This window comes from Excalfactoria chinensis, chromosome 5, assembly GCF_039878825.1.
Source record: "Excalfactoria chinensis isolate bCotChi1 chromosome 5, bCotChi1.hap2, whole genome shotgun sequence".
NCBI lineage: Eukaryota > Metazoa > Chordata > Aves > Galliformes > Phasianidae > Excalfactoria > Excalfactoria chinensis.
Window position 1 is genome coordinate 46699507 of NC_092829.1, and position 19190 is coordinate 46718696.

The following is a 19190-nucleotide window of genomic DNA, read 5'->3' on the forward strand; positions in this document are numbered from 1 at the left end:
ATAGGACGTGAATGTGAAAAAAGAGTGACCTATGGTGCTGGAAATCGCTGGAGGCTTCCCCAGCTCTGCATAGATATGTTACAAAGTGCTTCACTTGAGACATTTTTATTCTGTCATCTTTATTTATTCTTAAAGAGAAATTTAGATGGACTGTAAACAGACATATAACAATAAGGCCAAGTGGTAGACAGGTGAACTGGACTACATATGACTTTTCAAAATGAAGGCTAATTACAAACACAGAGTTTGGTGTTTTATGAAATAGGCTGAATTTTGTTTTGTCAGCCTGTAGCAGAGAGTTACTTCTCCAATGAAAACATGATTTTCAGGGTCTTACTCTAACAACAGCATCAAAAAATAAAGAAAAAATAAAAAAGAAAAATGAAGGAATACAATTTTATTGTGGATCACCAAATATACAGTGTTTACTTGCTAACTATTTTCTTTGATTTTCCTCATGCTCATGACATGCAGAATCCAACTCTGTAGCCCGTTAGGATATAAAGAAGGTATGTTTAATACAGAGAAGTGTACGCAGCCCTGGCATAAGGGGTTAATGCTCCAAACTTGCTCGCTGTAAGGAAAAAGCGTGTTATGGATATAGGCTGAACTAATACATAATCAATAGTTTTCCCCGAGGTTTTGTTACATATTCTTTATATTCCCTGCAAACCCACAGGCCCCTTCTCTTCCCCCCCCCCCCCTCCATCTTTGTTTAGAAATGAAGATTGCTCTCCTGTCGTGAAAGCTCCTGTTTTCTTCCGGTGTTTTCTCCCGGCCTCGCAGGTGCAGCGCCCCCACACGTCGGTGTCACCTTGCCCTGTGAATCTCTAATCGCCTTTCTGCCAGATGGCCTTCTTCCCCTTGTTTTCTCAAACTTAGTGTCTGCAATTCCCCCTCTCTTTGCCCCCTTAACATAAACTATCTGTAACTACCCTTCGCCTTAGTTTCTATGTTCCCTTTTCACCTATTATGGAATCCTTTTTCACTCTTCAGTTCCCCCCTTTTCTTTAATCATTTTATTCTTTCTTGACACATCCTGAAATAAGCCCCTCTCTCTGCCTTTTGTCTTTGCTCATGCCTCTCCCATACCTTGTATTCCCTTCTGGAATCCTGGCACTGACACAAAAAGCATCTTACTACCACACAAGTAAAGCACACTGAGAGTAGCAAGGTGATGCAGACTCAGAAAAGCTGTTTTAGTGGTCAGCATTCTCAATTGTTTCTAAGGTTACAGAAATTTTCATACAGCGATACCCCCCAATTTCTCGGGAGTTGTGTGAAAACAATTTGTCATCGTTGCCCTTTCCCACGAGACCCACTCGTGCCCTGTTGCTGGTACTGGGATCGTACTCTGTAGTGTCTGTTTGACCAATATATTCTCTTATCTTCCCTTACAGACAATTTCCATACAATACTACAGGGCATAACAATGTGCCCATCTGGGTGTGCGCTCGTCTGTCACCTTGCTCTCTTCCCTTCTAAATCATTAATTGGACTCCTGTCCTCTTTAGAATATTTTACAGGTTTTGACTTGGGTTCAGAGATTTTAAGTTAACAGTCTGAAATTGAAGCCTTCTTCATCTGTCTGTTCTGCCACCTGATCTATCGTCTTATTTTCTGTTTCCTGTACTCTGTTACTTTCTGATGTCCTTTACAACATGTAATAGCCATCCGTAGATTTACATCATGATGTTTTCCCTGTGTTTGAGAAATCCTTGCTCTTTCCAGATGGTACTATGAGCGTGTGGTACCCCAAATACGTATTTAGCATCTGTCCATATCATTAAGGCTCTTGTTAAGGCAGTTACTTCAGCCTTTTGAGGGGAAGCCCCCACAGCTGATGGTTGTGCTCCGATTACCTGGTCAGTAGCAGTTACCGTATATCCTGCCTTACAGCTTCCTCGTCTCACAAAACTGCAGCTGTCGGTAAACCGGGCGTCTTCTGCATCTTCTAAGGGATCGTCCTTCAGGTCCGACCGACCGGCTGGAATGCGCAGCTTCAGTTGTTTCAAAGCAGTCACGGAATACCAGTTCTACAGGAGTTCTGCTAAGGAAAGATACTGGGTAGACAGTATTAGTTACAATTATTACTGCATCACTCTGCTCTACCAAGATGGCCTGGTATTTTGGGGATCTTTGGGGTGAGAGCCAATGTCCCCCTATTGCCTCTAGTACAGGAATTCAGTGGAATAAAATAAGTGCTTAAAGTTGAGTGTTCAACTAATCATGTAAACCTGCAACTCAGAAGTGATCATGACAGTAATGTGAGTACAGGAGCATGCTCCCACCTGCCCCTGCCAGCAGCTGCTGCCTGTAAGACAGCTCTGCTACCACGTGGGAGGGAGGCAAGGGTGTCATTACAACAGATCTGCTCACTCTCATTCTACTGTTGTAAATTATCTAAATTATATTAATGTATCTAAAAGTCCTGTTATGCACAGCTTTCTACTAACACCAGAGAGACTGTCTTCCTGCACAATCCCTACAGTTACTAAGACTAACAATGAAATATAGTATGGGCCGGATGCCCAGCCAAGTGGGATTGGAACTGTAGTAGAGCAGATTCTATCTGTTCTCATATGCTTTCAAGCTCTAGAAAACAACAACAACAACAAAACACACCAGAATGTGAACAGAATCTTCCATAACACCCTCTGGGAAGAAGCTAGCACATCTGAATTTTATACGTTCCTTCTAAACAAAAGGAATGGTGAAAGAAAAACAATGAGTTCCTATTATTTTTCTCCTAAGAATGAACTAAGTTCTTTCCAAGGCTTTTATTCACTCATCACTATAAGAAATTAACCTAGACTAAACTACGAATGGGCCAAAGCAGTATTTCTTTTGTCTAGTATATTCCTTACTCTTCAAATCCCAGCCTACTTGTTGCTTAGGCTTAATAAATCCTTTGTAGTTTATGTCTACAAGTTCAATCTACTACCATTAGCCAATCATCTGCTTCCAAACTTCCATGCAGTACCTGCTTGTTTACTTATGTAGGCAGCTGTACTCCTATATGTGTATGTACATGCTTTATAAGTATTTTTAACACTCTGGAAGGTTTAGATTCGTACAGTGCTAGCAACCAATCAAAAATGACTTCTCACATATTTTAGATGCTGTAGGTAACATTACATTCTTATTAACCATTCTGTATTAGACATTACATTCTTATTAACCATTCTGTATTAGACATTACATTCTTATTAACTGTTCTATACTAGTATAAATACATATATATCAATCCATAAGGGAACAGCTCATCTAGAGCAACCAAATTCCTTTAAATGTTCAAAACTGTTTTTTCCTTTAAATATGTATTTCTCAGATTGGAATGATGTGACTATCAAGTCCTGAGATGTCTGACAGTTAAGAATTCCTTCCTTCCAGTTTAACTAAGATAAAAAGACTTGATAGACAACATATCACTGAAACCACCTGCCTCAAGCCATTTTTATTGGGGAAAAAAATATGTTTCTGAAACATAATTTGTTATCAGTTATACAGCAATGAAAAGAGTGTACAGGACAGGACAGTTGCGAAAGCCAGAGCAGCATTAGTGATGTTATACTCATTTTAATCAATTGCCCCTGTATCTACTGCACAGGAGTTAGAAACTACTAATGGAAAAAAAATATTATTCTCTAATATTATTTATGGTTCCTGGTGAAGTTGTTAAATGCAGAAATCTGTTAGGCTCAGTTACTACAGTGCAACATCTGAGGTACTTTAAAGAGTGTGACATGGCTTTAATTACCATCAATAGTTCAGTGGAGCTGCGAGGTGAACACCATTTTCTTTCACTTCCAAGCTGGCAGTTACCTGGCTGATGTGATCAGAGAAGGATCTGCAAACGTGTTCAGCTGTAGAGATGTTGCTTCAAAGCTGACTGTTGATCTAAAAAGAGCAGATTTTAGTTCTTTTAGAAAACTGGGTTGCTGCCACAGCTCTAAAATATTCTTCATAAATCTCTAATAATAGACAATTCCGTACAAGCAGCAGCTTTTTCTGTCACTCTCCTCATTACATCCTCATTATCATCATGAGTGTTGAACAAAGTTTTGCTGTAGTATAACTGCTGATTTCAAATGCATTTTGTACTGCTGAAAGTTTGCCTGGGACTTGAGCAAGAGTTACAGTGTCAGAGCATTAGCTGACAACAGAAAATACCTCTGGGGCCCTCATCAATGTGAGTTTGCTCCTCAGTTGACTGCTGAGACTGAGTTCTTCTTACATGCTGTTTTAAAATTACTCAAATATTAGAGGCTATAGTCTACCTTAAAGGAGTAAGTTCTGCATCTTACAGTATACCTATAATGTACCTTACAGCAATGCAGTACTTTTATAATGGCAAGGGCAAGATTCCGAATTTCCTCTGAGAGTTAAATGACTATGAGTGATTTATAAAGCAAACTGGATGAAAGTGAGAAGACAGCATCTAGATAACAGAGAGAACTCGTACCTGGTTGGGCTTGATGAGACATTGCATCCATCAATTTCATCACTAGCTGCTGCAGTTCCACTTCATCACAGAATTCTGTCTTATCAGATGGCATCTGTATTGCAGCAGAAGTAAGAGCTGTATTCCTTATGATGCCGCTGTCATCGTTTTCTATCAATGCAGGTAGATATGTTGGATTGTCTTCTATTTTTTTAAACCGTCCCATACAAACTCTGTCACTCTGCAAGGTCACTGACTTCACCAGGTCTTCTGAGAACAAAGTCCACTGCAGCAGGAGCCTCAGGTGACTCTAAAACCTCTATTCTATTTGCAGTTGAGGTGATCCAAGGCTTTCCAGTCTGAACTTGTTCTGGAAATTGGTTTTATTTGAACAGGATTTAATCCACCCTGCATTTTGCTTTCCTGAAGAACATGCTGATCTCTTGGCATCATATTCTGGCACAGTGAAAATGAAGGATGTGCTGTTGACTGTAACACTGTCTACAGTAGACAAAACATAGAAAATATATCATGAAAATAACTGATATTTTTGTGCATTGGTAATACTAAAAAGGGTGGGAAAAGTCATTTGGAGTCAGAATAATATATGTATATTCAATTTCTGGTGTACTTTAACCAACATTTTTTACATATAAAGTGATTGCTTGCAGTGAAATAAAACTTTGAGTTTGGATAAATCGATGTGGCCATTTTTTCCCCACAATGCCAATCTGAGTACTCTAACGCTTTAATGCCATTGAAAATTGAAGATAATAGTGCTCCAAGACTAACTATGCAGGGAAAGTCAATCTAAAAGAACTAAACTAAGAGAAAAGACATATATGCAAATGAAGCACATATCAAACACCTCACAACCGCTGACATACACAATTACAAAACCAGGCTAGCTTTGGTGCCACAATTCTATTTGGAATTTTCTATACTGTATCAGGATGGCAAACACCATTGTTGCATGATCACTGAACTAACGGTGCATACACTGGGCACCTAACTGCATGTATGCAGCCAATCCTGCCTGTTGTGGACAGGACAGTGTCACAGCATGCACACAAAATGGTGACATGCAAGGTCCTACTGGTCTCCACGTGCACAAGCCATAAAAACATGCACTGCAGATGTGTCTTGTATCCTATATGTTTGACCTGAAAACCACTCTATAAGTTGCATGACAGAAAATACCGCAAGAAGCTGTAGTATCAAAAATGTATGAGTTCCCTGAAACACAGAATCTTTTTAGAACCTCAGAGATAGTTCAAATGAACAAAAGTTAATAAAAATGAAAAGAAATACAAAAAAAATCTAGGATATCTGCATTATACCCCAGTATAAGACAACAATTAGGAGTGATAGAACAGAATTTTACTTCCTCTGTGCCTATATAGAATTCCTCTCTAAGTGAACAACTGCTATGAAATACCTAATGCTTCTGCTGGGAATCATTTTCCCACTCTTATTGGAATTCTTCCTCTTTATCTTCATTGCAATATGTATGGGAAAGTGGTAATCACAGCCTGAACCTTTGATTAATCAGCTGAGGCAAGTGTCAGGTCATCTGTGGGAGCACAGGTGAGGGTGATTCAGCTGTGCTCCCTGAAGGGTTGGAGCTTGACTCCACCTCTCCTAGACTTCATTTAAGGGCTGACCACCGCTAAGGCAGCATCTCTTTGAGATTGTTCCTCTGTGGTGGTTGGATAGCCAGCCTCAGCATTTACCAGCCAGCCTGAGGGCATCCATATGGGTGAGTTTTTCCTATAGATAACTGCTTGGGTATCTATCGCCATCCTTCTTGTAGAAGGTATTGTATATCAAGAAAGTATTCTTGATTGTATTGTATACTATCTTTTGTATTATTTCATCTTATGCAATATTATCTAAACATTCCAAATGTGTCTATCCATACTAGGTACTAAATATATTCAGAATAAGAAGAAAATTCCTGCCACAAAGAGCTTATCTGCTCTCTATGAAGACAAAAAGTGCAGCTGACTGAGCAGGTAAGCAGAGAATGCATGAAACAGACTCAAGGGAACTGGTCTGCAAGAAAAGAAGTAGTTAGTGCTCAGTAATTGCCCATAGCTGAGAAGATTCTTCATTAATTTTATCACTATACCTTTAGTTCTTGCCTCATTTTATGCAGCTCCATTTGCAGGTTTTCATGACAAACTCTCAGGTTCTGGAGTTTTGCCTCTATTTTGAAGCTTTTGTTCTCCTGGCAGTTATGAAGAAATTGCATTTTGTGCTTCCATTTATTCAGCTGCTTCTTCATGTGCCTTTCAGGGAGATAGGAGCATGGGAATATTGCTAGATCCATTTCTCCCCCTCCACACACACATTTCTTATCATGGAAAAGAGCCAATGCTGTAGAGCAAACTTTCTTCTCTTTGTCAATTAGGCTTCTGGCTGAGATGATAGCATTTCTGGAACTGTGCTGTATACAGGGAATTACCAAGAACAGGAATATTCTCAAGGAAAGGTACAAGCTGAGTGGAAGATCAGCCAGGATGGAGACTTGCATCTTGGTGTTTACCATTGCCATAAAGATAGCTGCAGTATAAAGAGCAGTCCCTCTGTCTAGGAACAAACTTCTCTGGCAATTTTAAGGCAAATCTCTGATCTGCAAAAGATTTGCATCCTTTTTCTCTAGGTATCATAAGAATAAAAGCAGCATTTCCCTCTCTAACTGAATCTCTTCTTGCTCCTGGCATTCTGTAAAGCTTGTCTGACAATATCAGTTATCCCTGTGCAAGCCACTTTCCCTTGAAATGAAACCGACACTTTTGTGATCAGAAGCTTCACTCCCTCGCAAACGGGGAAGATTTAGAAACTCCTTACACAAAGTGCAGGATGTTACAACTACCACCCATATCTCTGGTCTAGAAGTGGGCTTTCTCTGACAAGTCTGGGCAGAAAAACAATTGTGCCTTTCCCATGGCTGAGGTGAAGACAGATAGAAAAATTGGTTAATGATGCAGTAATAAGCCAACTGCCTCATGTTACCCAGCCAAAATAGTTACCTGTCTCATTTAGTTATATCCAGAGCTTTATCTGACTCACTTTCTTTTGTACATTCATTGGTTTACACAGACAAGAGCAACATCAGCTTCACTGCAATTGTGCACAAATTGTCAGAAAGGGACAAGTTAGACCACTTTAAATTTAATTTATTATCACAATTTTGTCCCCTATTAAAGCATTTAATAGGCCTTCACAGCAAATTAATTACTGCCTTAAACTACCTCAGAGTTCAGCTCTATGAGCAGACACATAAACACTGTAAGCTGGTCCACACATAAGAACAAAAAGCTTCCCATGTGTAATGTGATTCATTCAGCCAGATACAATAAGCTTTAGGTCAGAGGGCTCTTCTTTGCCTGAAACTTTTTCCGGTGACCTTCACTTGCAACTTCTGTTGCTGAGTTTTTTCATTCATCCCTATTTGAGAGAAAATCATTTAAAATCTCAAAATCATTCACTGTATTGCTGTCCTGGTTTTGGCTGGAATAGAGTTCATATTCTTTTCTATTAGCTGCATTGTGTTTTGGATTTAGGAGGTGGTGAGTTATTGCACTGCGCATCTTTTGTATACTATTATCATTTATCCTACTTTTTTCTGCCCTAATTTACTATCTTCATTTCATTCTGTAAGTTTTATGTTTTATCCAATTCTCTCCTGCATCCCACTCAGGGTGAGGGGAAGTGAGTGAACATGTGTGCCCAGAAGTCATTGGTCACTGAAATACCACATTTACCTACCTGCTGTTATTGTGAATACTTTTGATGGAATCGTGCATTTAACACATCTGCTTCAAAAGGTGGAATTGCCTAAAATAAAGAAGAGAAAAATATCTGTTCATAAATTTATCAACAATAAAATTTCATTTTCTTTACAAATTCTGTTATAAACAGGAATAGCAACTGGGGGATTTGCCCTGTCTTAGGGATTTACTAGCTAACTTCTCAGTCAACTGACTGCAACCAACAAATACATCAATGTATTTCTAATGGCTGCTAAAATGGACTGGAAGTTTTGCTCAGTATAGGACAAATTATTTGTTATAGGACACATTTTGAGTGTTTCAGAATATGTTTTCTCTCCAGCCAGAACAAAACCTAATTCTTTGACAATCCTGAAAAATGAAATATTCTGATTTGGGAACTGTCTCTCTCAAGTCACGCTGCTGTTTTGGGATGAGGAAATGTAGGAAGTCAGACTGGATGTAGAAGGGAGAAGAAATACTTCCGATCTTTGGGTGCAAATAGTAATCTCTGGGCCATGCAGAACAGTAGTTCCGGAAGACATGGAGACAAAGGTTTCCAGATAAGCTGCTTTAGAGGCATGGCATGAGCTGGGCTAGAATCTGGGCAACCAGGTAATTATGAGTTGCCTGTAGTTGGGACCCTAGGACAAGTTTATGGACTCTTTTAGAAGTTACCCTGCATAGGATTTACAGTCTGCATCTTTTTAAACAATCTGCACTACTTTTGGAAACCAGTATTAAAATACTCCAAAAGAATTCCACACAATAGAAAATTCAACAACACAGTAATGCTTTTGATAGAGTACCTATATAGTTGTGTCTCACTGTCTTCTGAAATGACAGGTGTGAACCATCAAAACAACATGCTTAAGCATTTTCTGCTCACAATTGCTACTGTGGATTTGTGCTTGCTAGCATTATATCTCATGCTGGGGAGGGACCTAAAAGACAGTCCTACTTCAAAAGGAGAAGCACAGGAGTAGCAGTCAAGGGAGTGATCTGACACATGCAGGGTAGTTCGCAGTTACTGCACTCTTGGCTTCTGGGAAGAACAGAATGAATAGATGAAACAAACTGATTTGAACACAACCCAGTGTTCCATATTTTCCAAGTAAGGGCAGAACTATGAACATCTCAAATAAATATAGAAACACAGAACTGCTATCTACTTACTTTTATTCACATTGTCCTTTCCACTCCTCTAGTATTGCTTCTGTGCAGGAAACCCAGAAATAGATTGGTGGAAAGCTTTTGTGCATGAGCTATTTCAGTTGGGAGTGGATGCTACTTAACCCTTAAAAAAGGCCCATACTGTCCTCTTTTATTGCTATGCTGACAAAGAAAAAATTCAAGCCTAATAAGAATTAGATGCCTTTATGGCATTTTTTGCTGTCACAAAAGAGACGGGGCTGTAGTATTGACTAGTCTTTAAGTTGATACTCCAAGACAACTTGAAAGTAAAAATAAAAAAAAAAAAATTAAATTAAAGCAAACATTCCTACAAATGCTTCCAAAAGTCACAGAAGTCATGGAGTTAGTCACTGATCTTGTTCACTAAGTTTTCAGTTCCCTCATTTTTCACAGAAAGGTGAAGCTGTCCATCACAATTCTTTTGCATTCATACTTAATAGTAGTTAACATAGTTAACATAGTAGGTCTTCCTTCAAGCTTTAGTTCTGTTACATCTTGATGTCTCACTAACCTCAATCTTTGTCTTGCCTTGCTCCAGTATCTTGCTGTTATTGTCATTCTTGTGCAGTACAGTTCTGTTTTTTGATATAAACTTGGGTGATTCCAGAATAGGGTTGTTCACTGGGAGAGACAGGTTTTCACATCTAGGGAATGGGTGAAGCACTGAGTTCTTCTGGGGGACTGCATACCAACAAAGAAACACTGAGTAAAGATCAAGCTTTATATGGTTTTGGTACCTTGAATGACCAAGAAAAAACTAATGTACTGTAGGCAGATGAACAGCTGTGCTATTGACTAACAAAGAGGTATGGTCTGGCCATGCCCATTGGCAGATTTTTTAGCTGAAAGAATGAAATTCCTCAGAAATTTCACTCTTTTAACAGCACCTCAACATCAGATTCTTCTCTCCTTCCATTTAGCATCATTGCAAATTGCTACTTCTACTTTTCACATTAGGTATTAATCAAGAGCTAAATATATTGGGAAATTCAATGATGAAACAATAGCAAAGGGCCAGACAGCCTTCTGTGCAGGTTTTTCCATGCTGGGAAAAGCCCAGATACCTATCAGCCACACAGCAACACCTATAATGACACCCTCAAATGCTTCTTTTTCACTAACTGCTACCCAAGCATAAGGTAAGCTAAAACCCACTGAGAATCACAGAGAAATCTTGATTGCTCACAGAAGGATTAAACAATATTCAAGAATGGAGAAACATATCACTGTTGAGAACAAGAGGAGATGTATTAACAGTGGAAAATGGTTTGTGTTTTACCATGTTCTGAAGTACAAACATTGAAATACTATTCTTTATGACAATCACTGTAACTATCATCCATTGATCACAGTGAAAATAACAAATTGGTTTTGAATAGAATTAGATTTACCTAGCACTACAGCATAGTCGAGTTTTATAACCAGATCTTTCTCTTCCTTCCCACAGGGATAAAGTTATTTTAATATAACTCTTTTAGGGAGGAGTGATCTTTTATCTGTTTTGTTCTCACTCTCATTTGCAGAACACATGAGATGCAAGAGAGTTTCTAGGTCTTTACACAACAAGCAAGGTTTTTCATCTGTCATAAGTCTGTGTGCTCATCTCCTGTAATTGTTCTCTTCAGTCTCTGGATTTAAATATCAACCAAAATCCCAGGGCAAAGAAGGAGTAACTACACAGAAAATCACAACACAACCTCTAGTGCACATTATTAACTACTGTGATCTGTGGAAATACAGTAATGAATTTACACATTAACTAAAAGCAGGCAAAATAGAACTGACCTAAAAGAATGGTGATGCAAAAAATAAGCTACTCACAACAGTGAGTAATCGCACAGGACTGCTATCCAGTGGGATTGAGTAGAATGCTACTCAGTGAAAGCAAGGTGGGTCACACACAGGAAATATTCACTTAATTTCCAATGAATTTGTCACAGAGGAGGTGCTTAAAATCCACGCAGTTTTTCCATGACAGGTGCTAAATATTTGCAATGCTTCACCTTAATTTGAGCATTAGACATGGCACAGAAAGATGGAGATGACATAGGGAAGGAGGGAAGGACACAAACAAGTTCTATCTTTTAAGACAACTGGTCATTAGGTTGTCAGCATAGTAATCATTGTTAAGCAACAGAAAAATGTGCAGTAACTTCCCGTTTATGTTTGCAGGTGTTTATGGGAAAATCATGACAAAGTCACTTACTTAAAGAACTCAATCAAGTCCTACAGCCTGACTCTTTATTCAGAGAGAAAAAAAAGTAATTTAAAACAAACTCACTGAATCATTTTGTCAGCAGGGAAATGCTTCTCCTCTGTTATCTCCAAATCTTTCCTTCCCTGAGCCTCCTTTCTTCTGCAGCAGGCTTGAAACAGGTTGTTTCTGACAGTGCAAAGAAGGTGTTTTGCATTTGCCTTTGCTGACATCTGTTGGAATACAAGATAACAGAGAAGGGGGTGAGTTTTCAAACAGGTACTGCCCAAAAGTAGGCACAGCCCGAGGCAAAGGTAAGTTGTATAAAGCTCTAGTTGTTCAACAGTTGAAGAGTTCCGAGGCTGCTGTCTGAGATGTAGAGATGAAGTAGATGATGATGCAGGGCCACAGGCAAGATCAGCTCCCGTTCTTGTACGTAAACAAATACCCTGCCTGGGCCAAGCTGAAGCAGCTTGGAAATGTTTAACACAGTGTTTCAGCAAATGCACGAGAATTCTGTCCAACTAGTTCATAAATTCTCTTTCAAACAATAGAAGAAAAAGTAATTTTTAAATTGTTATGAAGTGTTAATATATACAGCCTTCAGTGTTTCACATCCTCCTCTTGTATAGTACAATGAAAACCATACTTCCAATTCTCTCAGCAGTGTCAGGTGAAACAACCATGCCCCACGACTTTATTATGGCAGGGCACAAACCAATTATTTCCCAGAAAATGACTGGTGCAGAACATTGGGAAAGATTTAACAGACTGAACAGGAAAACAGAAGAAAACATACAGCATGCATCCCAGTCATTACTCAATATTACCACAAGGCGGCAGCACAGTAAGGAAAAAGTGCTGACGCTTGAAATCTATCTCTGCATCCCGCACCTTAGTTAAGACAAAGTGAAAATTTAATTGACCAAGCACTGCTAAGAGTAGAATGCATGGGAAAAAGAGCTCACTAGCAATTCTCATATGTTTCACAAAAAGGAAAGAAAGAAAAACTGGAAGAGGGTTGATTTAGATGAGATATTCTATTCTGGAAGAAGTTCTTTACTGTGAAGGTGATGAGACACTAGAACAGACTGCCCAGGGAGGTTGTGGATGCCCCCTTCCTGAAAGCATTCAAGGCCAGGCTAGATGGGGCTGTGAGCAACCTGGCCTAGAGGGAGATGTCCCTGGCTATAGCAGGGGGTTGGAACTGGATGATCTTAAAAGGTCCCTTCCAACACAAACCATTCTACAAAACTTGAGTCCAGCTATTCAGTTTCAATATTGCAGCAACAACATAGGAAAACTTAATGTCATACGGTATAAGAGAGAAAGAGACCTTGATTTTAAACCAAAATTGATTTCACTCATTCACACTAACTCACTCAAAATTACTACTGTACGTGTGTTCAGGTGGTCTCTCCAGCATTCACGTACCAAGGTGTATGTATCCACATGACTACAGTGAGTTACACTGACATGGAGGAAAAGAGATGCCAATTCTCCTTCAGACTCCTGGGTTACTTGCACTGTGCTGTTTTCTGGATGCAACTTTAATTCCTTTTGGAACTCTCAGTCATGATCTTTCACCTCTCCACCTCTGCTCAGTTCTGTGGGTCGTGAGGATTTATTTGCTGTCTTCTGTCTTGGATGCCTTATAGCCACAAGTCTCGTCCCTTACCTTTACATTATCATCTTCAAATGGCTTTGTCCCTTGTTTCAGGCTGTTTTTTATTTTCCTAATCTGAGTGTCCTGAGAAGCTGTGTGTATGGAAGGGCTATGAGCTTGCTGAACAAGGAATCTAGCTTGCATCATTTCCTGACTCTGACACATCTCTCCTGCTCTTTCTTCTTGTGCTTTGACATTAACATGTTCCCATGCATTCCCCATTCAATTTAACGTCCCTAATAGAAATCACTGCATAAGGACATAAGCTGTCATTTGATTGTTCTGTTTTCTCATGGAGAATAAGGAAGGATATTTGGAGGAATGGACATCTCTACATTATTTTTAATGATGATATTAATTAAACATCTCCCTGGGAAGAGGACTTGCACTCTGACATTCCATGGCTCTATTCAGTTATTTCAGAACACAACATTTCTTAAGTTAGAAGTCTTCATTTTTTCTTTTCCCTGACTCACTGTTCTCAGATAAATAAATCCTAATACCTCATGGGTACCATGGTTAATATATACATAATTTTATATAATCAGTTTAGCTCAAGAGTCTACTGTCTAATTGCCCATATGAAAAACCAGAACAGGAGAGTAGGACTTTACCTGCACACAGTGTTCCACAACAGGATGTGAACTCTTATGTGGTTTGCTGAGACGGCCAGTGAAAAAGCAGTCCTGGCAAAGGTCAAAATTCAGGCACTTCAAACAGCGATACCTGTAAAAGTAAAGAAAAGGATTAAGTTACTTTCTTGCAACTGAGAACTTGATGTAAGTGAGCTTGACTACTAGGGATTCACATCCCTGCATTCTAAAATGCAGAGAAGCACCTAAGTTAGAATAAAGATTTTCACCTGCATTTTCTGAATAGCAAGCATTATCTTGTGCACATGACAATGGAGTAATCTCCAGAACCCAGTCATGATCTTTGGTATTATTAATTTGCTGCAATGAAATTCAGTCCAAAAAATCCCCAAACAAACAGTTGTTCTAGTATCACTTCTGAAAATACGGTGACATCTTCATGTTTCTTATAGCTTACCTCTGTCTGCTGCTCTCGTGGAACTGTAAGGTTACTACATTATTCATGTAGAATTTGTAACTTCACAAAAACTTTAAAAAAAATAAACACATACTCTCTAAACTTGCTGTCAGTGAGAAAGCAGTAGCAGTAAAACACTGCTCTATGCGTTCTGGTCCATAGGTAATGTCTATTTTTTAATCAGGAGGCATTTTTACTTAGATGAATAAGATCATAAGATGGCTAACTTAACTAGTCAGTTATTATGCCCAACTGATTATGGGATAAAGAACTACAAAATTAGATACAGAAGTTAAATTCTTGGCTTTACCACTGATCTGCAAGTTTACTTTCTGTAAGTGTCCATAATAATGCTTGTGCCAGTGAAATGAAGTGAAACAGGTTGGAAGTCTGAGCCAGGCTGGAGACTGGGATAGTCCTCTCTTTCCTACATCTGATTTGTTATGTCTCATGTCTATTGCTTAATATAGTAGTTTAAGCCTGCAGAGTATGCAAAGTAAGTGCTTTCTAGGTGGATACTGTAGTAGTTACAGTAGTTACTGACATACCTGAGGCCTGTAATGGGGAAAGTCTTGCGGACTCTACATCTAACGTGGTGAGAAACCATTTCTGTGGCTGATAATCTGTAACATGTGGGGAGCCATTGCAGAAGAGCGGGACTTGATCTCAGCCAAGACAGGAATTTTTCTTCAACAATTCCTGAATTCAGAACCTGGAAAAAATATACATCTCAAGTTCAGCCATTTCCTTGAAAACAACTGGTGTCTTATCTACAGTTCTTAATAAAAGTTCTTATATTGGACTCTTTTTTTCATTCATATAAAATACTACTGGGTTTAAAAGGTTTAGAATAAATGCAAGTCTTCGGTAGTATCTTACTGATCATCTTTCTTTCCATAGATATCACACCCTCTATATTGCAAGAATGACAAACAGCCCTGCTTCTTAAGGGTATATACTGGTATATGTCACATGGTGTTACACTTCCAATCTTAATCTATCACCGACATTCAAAGTAATGTCCCAGGACATCTGAATTTCACTCACCCCATGGAAACAGCTCTGAGTAGCACTTTCCACACAAGACAAAGTGCAGCCTTCTCCTACAATGGCTGGGATCTGCATGGAGAAGAAAGGCTTAGAAGCACCTCATTAAAAAACAGATGCTCCCATTATGCTCAGCAGAGATGGTGGCAGCAAACCGGTGGTAAAGCACCTTTCAGAAATGCCATTTGACATACTCTCCTCAATAAAATCTATTCAGATTCCTACCATCAGTGCACAGTTTCAGAGTTCAACATGTGTCAGAATGACTTGCTTCCAGCACACTTATTCCAATGGATCAGTACACTATGTTACCACATTAGGATACTGAAGGACAGTAGGTTTGAAACTCAGGACTCATTTTAAGACCCCATTTTTAGCACCAGTTCAGCTGGAAATACTTGCATGCTAAGGTATTATTCTGCAACTGCACGCTATTCCAGCAAGTGCAAACATCTGAAGTTTGAAGCTGCTTTAGCAACGGCTGCATGCAGCTGTTCCCAGAACCTTTAAGCTCAGGCAAAATGAATACACATAGATACCAATGTCAGACATTGTTCAAAGAATAGCTAGAGAATTTGATTATTTTGCCTATTTTGTACGGCAGATCCTTAAGCCCACACAGTGTCCTGCTGACATCAGTGCCATAGTAGAATCAAACACAGAAAGTATCAACAATGTATGTTCTTCTTTTGGATTAGAATTCCTTCTTTGAGATTTGTTACCTAAAAGCACTGCAGTGGCATTACCTGATTCAAGTCTGTTAGCAGGCCTCTCAGAGCACTACGGGTAATCAAGGCCTTCTTCCCATCAGGAACAGCATAAAACTCAAAAAAAGCTGAAAACGATCAAAGAAAGGAAACTAGAATCCTAGTAAAGCTTGAAGAGTCTTCTAGCTACTTATTCTCAAAACATCTGCATCATTATTACAAAGTATCAAGTAAACCTCTAAAAACAACTCTCCTTTAATTGTCAAATCTAGCAGGCGCTGGGCAACTGCTGACTATACTGTCCCCAACAGAGAAAGGAAAAAGAGGAGGAAAGCAAATTAAGAATGAAATTATAGCAATTTATTATCCTTAACAGCTAAGACTGGAAGGATGGAGGAAACACGAAGCTCGTTTTTACGGCTGCGAGAAACACAGTTAAATATGTCCTGTTTAAATTGTGAATTGACAATTACAAGTAATTTGAAAGAAAATGCATGATAAGCAATGGGAGAGTATGAAGCCAATATGTCTCTTGAAGTTCATTTGTTCTCCATTTTGAGCATTTAATTCAGGTAAATGTCTTTGTGCTGCTCTGTGCACTGGGCTAGCTTTACCTTTTATAATTCTTCAAGCGTTTTTTTGTCTAATATTTAAAAGATCTCTAATGACTTCTTGGATCAAATATACACATTTGTTTTCTGCTCTAGTGAAATTTAAAATCAGGGGTTTCTGCTTTTTTCTGCTAGGCAAACAGAACTTGGTCTTCACTACTGAGCTTTGACCATTTCTGCAGAGATGAATACGAACACTGATGAAAAAGTACTTTTCTGCATCAGCCTTTTCCTACAACATAATTTACTTTCTGCATCAGATTTTTACTCCTTTAAAGTATAAAATAAAACAAAACAAAACAAACAAACAAACAAACAAAAAACAGTATTTTCTCAACATTCAGTATTTTACACAGTATCTAAAACCGTACATTTCCCACCTCTGTATTTAGCAAGTAGAGTGTCCCTGGAAAGGGCAATTAGGGCAGCTGCAGCAGATCTGGTTTTGATATAACCTGTTCCAGACCTAGAAAAATAAAATCAGTTACATTACATACATCAAAAACACAAATAGTTACACTGTAAGATAACTTCAACATTCATATTCTTTTGTATGTACACAGCAGTTGTAGCACTGTAGTGATATTTTATGTCTAGGACTGTTTGTAACTGAACATGACTACAATGTTCAAGATAGCATGCAGTCTTAAAAATACACTATTTCCTTAAAAGACCTCACATTCTAATTAAAACATAATTCTATTCTTATAATACTCATCCTAAAAGTAATTAATCTTCCTCTTTACTTGTGAAAGGCCTTCCCAAATATGATTGAGAAAGCAGGACTACAATCTGTTTTTTCTACTATACCATCAGGCAACCTCACTGTGGCCCCAGACCTACTCCTGCAACTGCCTCTTGGATTAACATCCTCTAATTTCATTGCAATTCAAATAGAACATGCATAGAATATTCACCAGACTTTGCTGTTTAATGGAACTTACAAGAAGATTTTTGTGACAGTTATGTTCAAATCTCATGAAGTATACAACCAAAAACCCATATGAAAAGCGTGCAATTAAACAACCACTCAGACATGGCAGAGCACTTATATCTTCTTGTCTTGAAAAACTTTCAGTTGATAATGGAAAGTGGAGAATGGCACAGAGAAAACATGATTTGAAGAAAATAATGAAATACTTTTTCTATCCTATCCATGCAGCTTGTGAAAACAAAAGAAACTTGTGAAAACAGATCTATAAAAAGATATTACAGCATAAAGAAAGGAATATACTGTCCTTGCTAAACAGGAGGAAAAAACCAAGACAGTCCTGTTAAGGAGATTCTTCTAAACGATTTTCCTGAGGTGGTACGTAAAGCAAGAAAATTACAAAATACATTTAATGTTTTTAGCTTTGCTTTGAAATACATCTGTTTATTCTTAGACTTAATTGATTTTGTTGGTACAAAACATTAATAACACGGGATCTTAAATAGTAGTCATCATATGGTTAACAGTATTTCAATACAGAATGCTGCAGAACATCTGTATCTTAACCACATTCTCAGTCAAAAGCTTTGCTCTGATGAAAAAGGGAATAATTCAACAATGAACTAAGCCTTTCCTTTTAAATCTGATGATTCCGGAAGAGCCTTAAGAAGAGCTTGATTAAATGGAGCAGTGTTTTAGCAGTTGGGCAGCAATAACTTCGGAAGAAACACCTGCATTCATTAACTAACTAAAAGTAGAAGTGCTTCCTTGCTGAGTGCCCTGTGATAAACCACCTCAAAACATTCATCTTCTGCTTCTCACCCCTCTCAGACAAGTTCATTTCCATACAAGTTAATTGCTGTGTTCAAAAATAGCAATAAAAAGCAAGACCCCCACTTACCTTATCCCACTTTTCATGCTCTGCAGAAACAGGTGTAGGCTGCAGAGGCCCAGCAGGTCTGTTGCAGGTCCACATTGGTTACCTCTTGGTTTTCCCTCCTGCCCTCAGACATAGACGTCATCTCTGCAACTGCTACCACCAACTCCATAACACTGAAAGTGAGTGAGTGCCTATGGTTCTGTTCTTCAACACGAAATCAGTGAGAGCGACTTGTCAAACCCTAGAACAGTACACTACAGCATAGTGCTCTTATTTCCTTTTCTGCATTTGGTCACCGTTATGCACTATATTGTTTCTGTCGCTGTTTTAAAGAAAGCAGCATTTGCAGCCAGGTTTGAGTCAGGCTTTTTGGCAGCACAAAAAGGAACCAAGTTACTGTCAAGGAAAAGTGGTATGTACAAGTTTTCTTGGCTTCTGCGTTGCACCAGGTTGACAAACTCCACTTACCTCAGCAAATCACCTAGAAGAGGCTCCTCAGGCTGAAGCTTTGGAGGCTTCTTGCCAAAAGGCTCTGTATAGACCAATACGTACATCCCTTATGGATCCCTCTAGTTATAACAACTCGAAAGTGAATCTGTACTTAAAGTGCCACTGGGACTCATGAAATGAGGCTGATGCTTTCTACAGCAGCCACCACAAGGAATGGAGGAAAAACTATAGGGCTCCAGA

At 38.8% G+C, this 19190-nt stretch overlaps 1 protein-coding gene across 1 annotated transcript; it reads right to left on the bottom strand.

The window, feature by feature from the left end:
* Positions 1–747: 747 nt before the first annotated feature.
* LOC140253323 (dystrotelin-like) lies at positions 748–19054 on the bottom strand. The gene is given in 18 exon segments (XM_072338840.1): positions 748–2050; positions 3761–3877; positions 3879–3900; positions 4466–4722; positions 4724–4777; positions 4779–4945; positions 6576–6735; positions 8219–8257; positions 8259–8287; positions 9926–10063; positions 10065–10095; positions 11696–11841; positions 13889–14000; positions 14873–15036; positions 15372–15443; positions 16118–16206; positions 17070–17155; positions 18969–19054. Coding segments are annotated over 17 exon segments (1767 nt in total). The 3' UTR covers positions 748–2050; positions 3761–3762.
* Between the last annotated feature and the right edge of the window lie 136 nt (positions 19055–19190).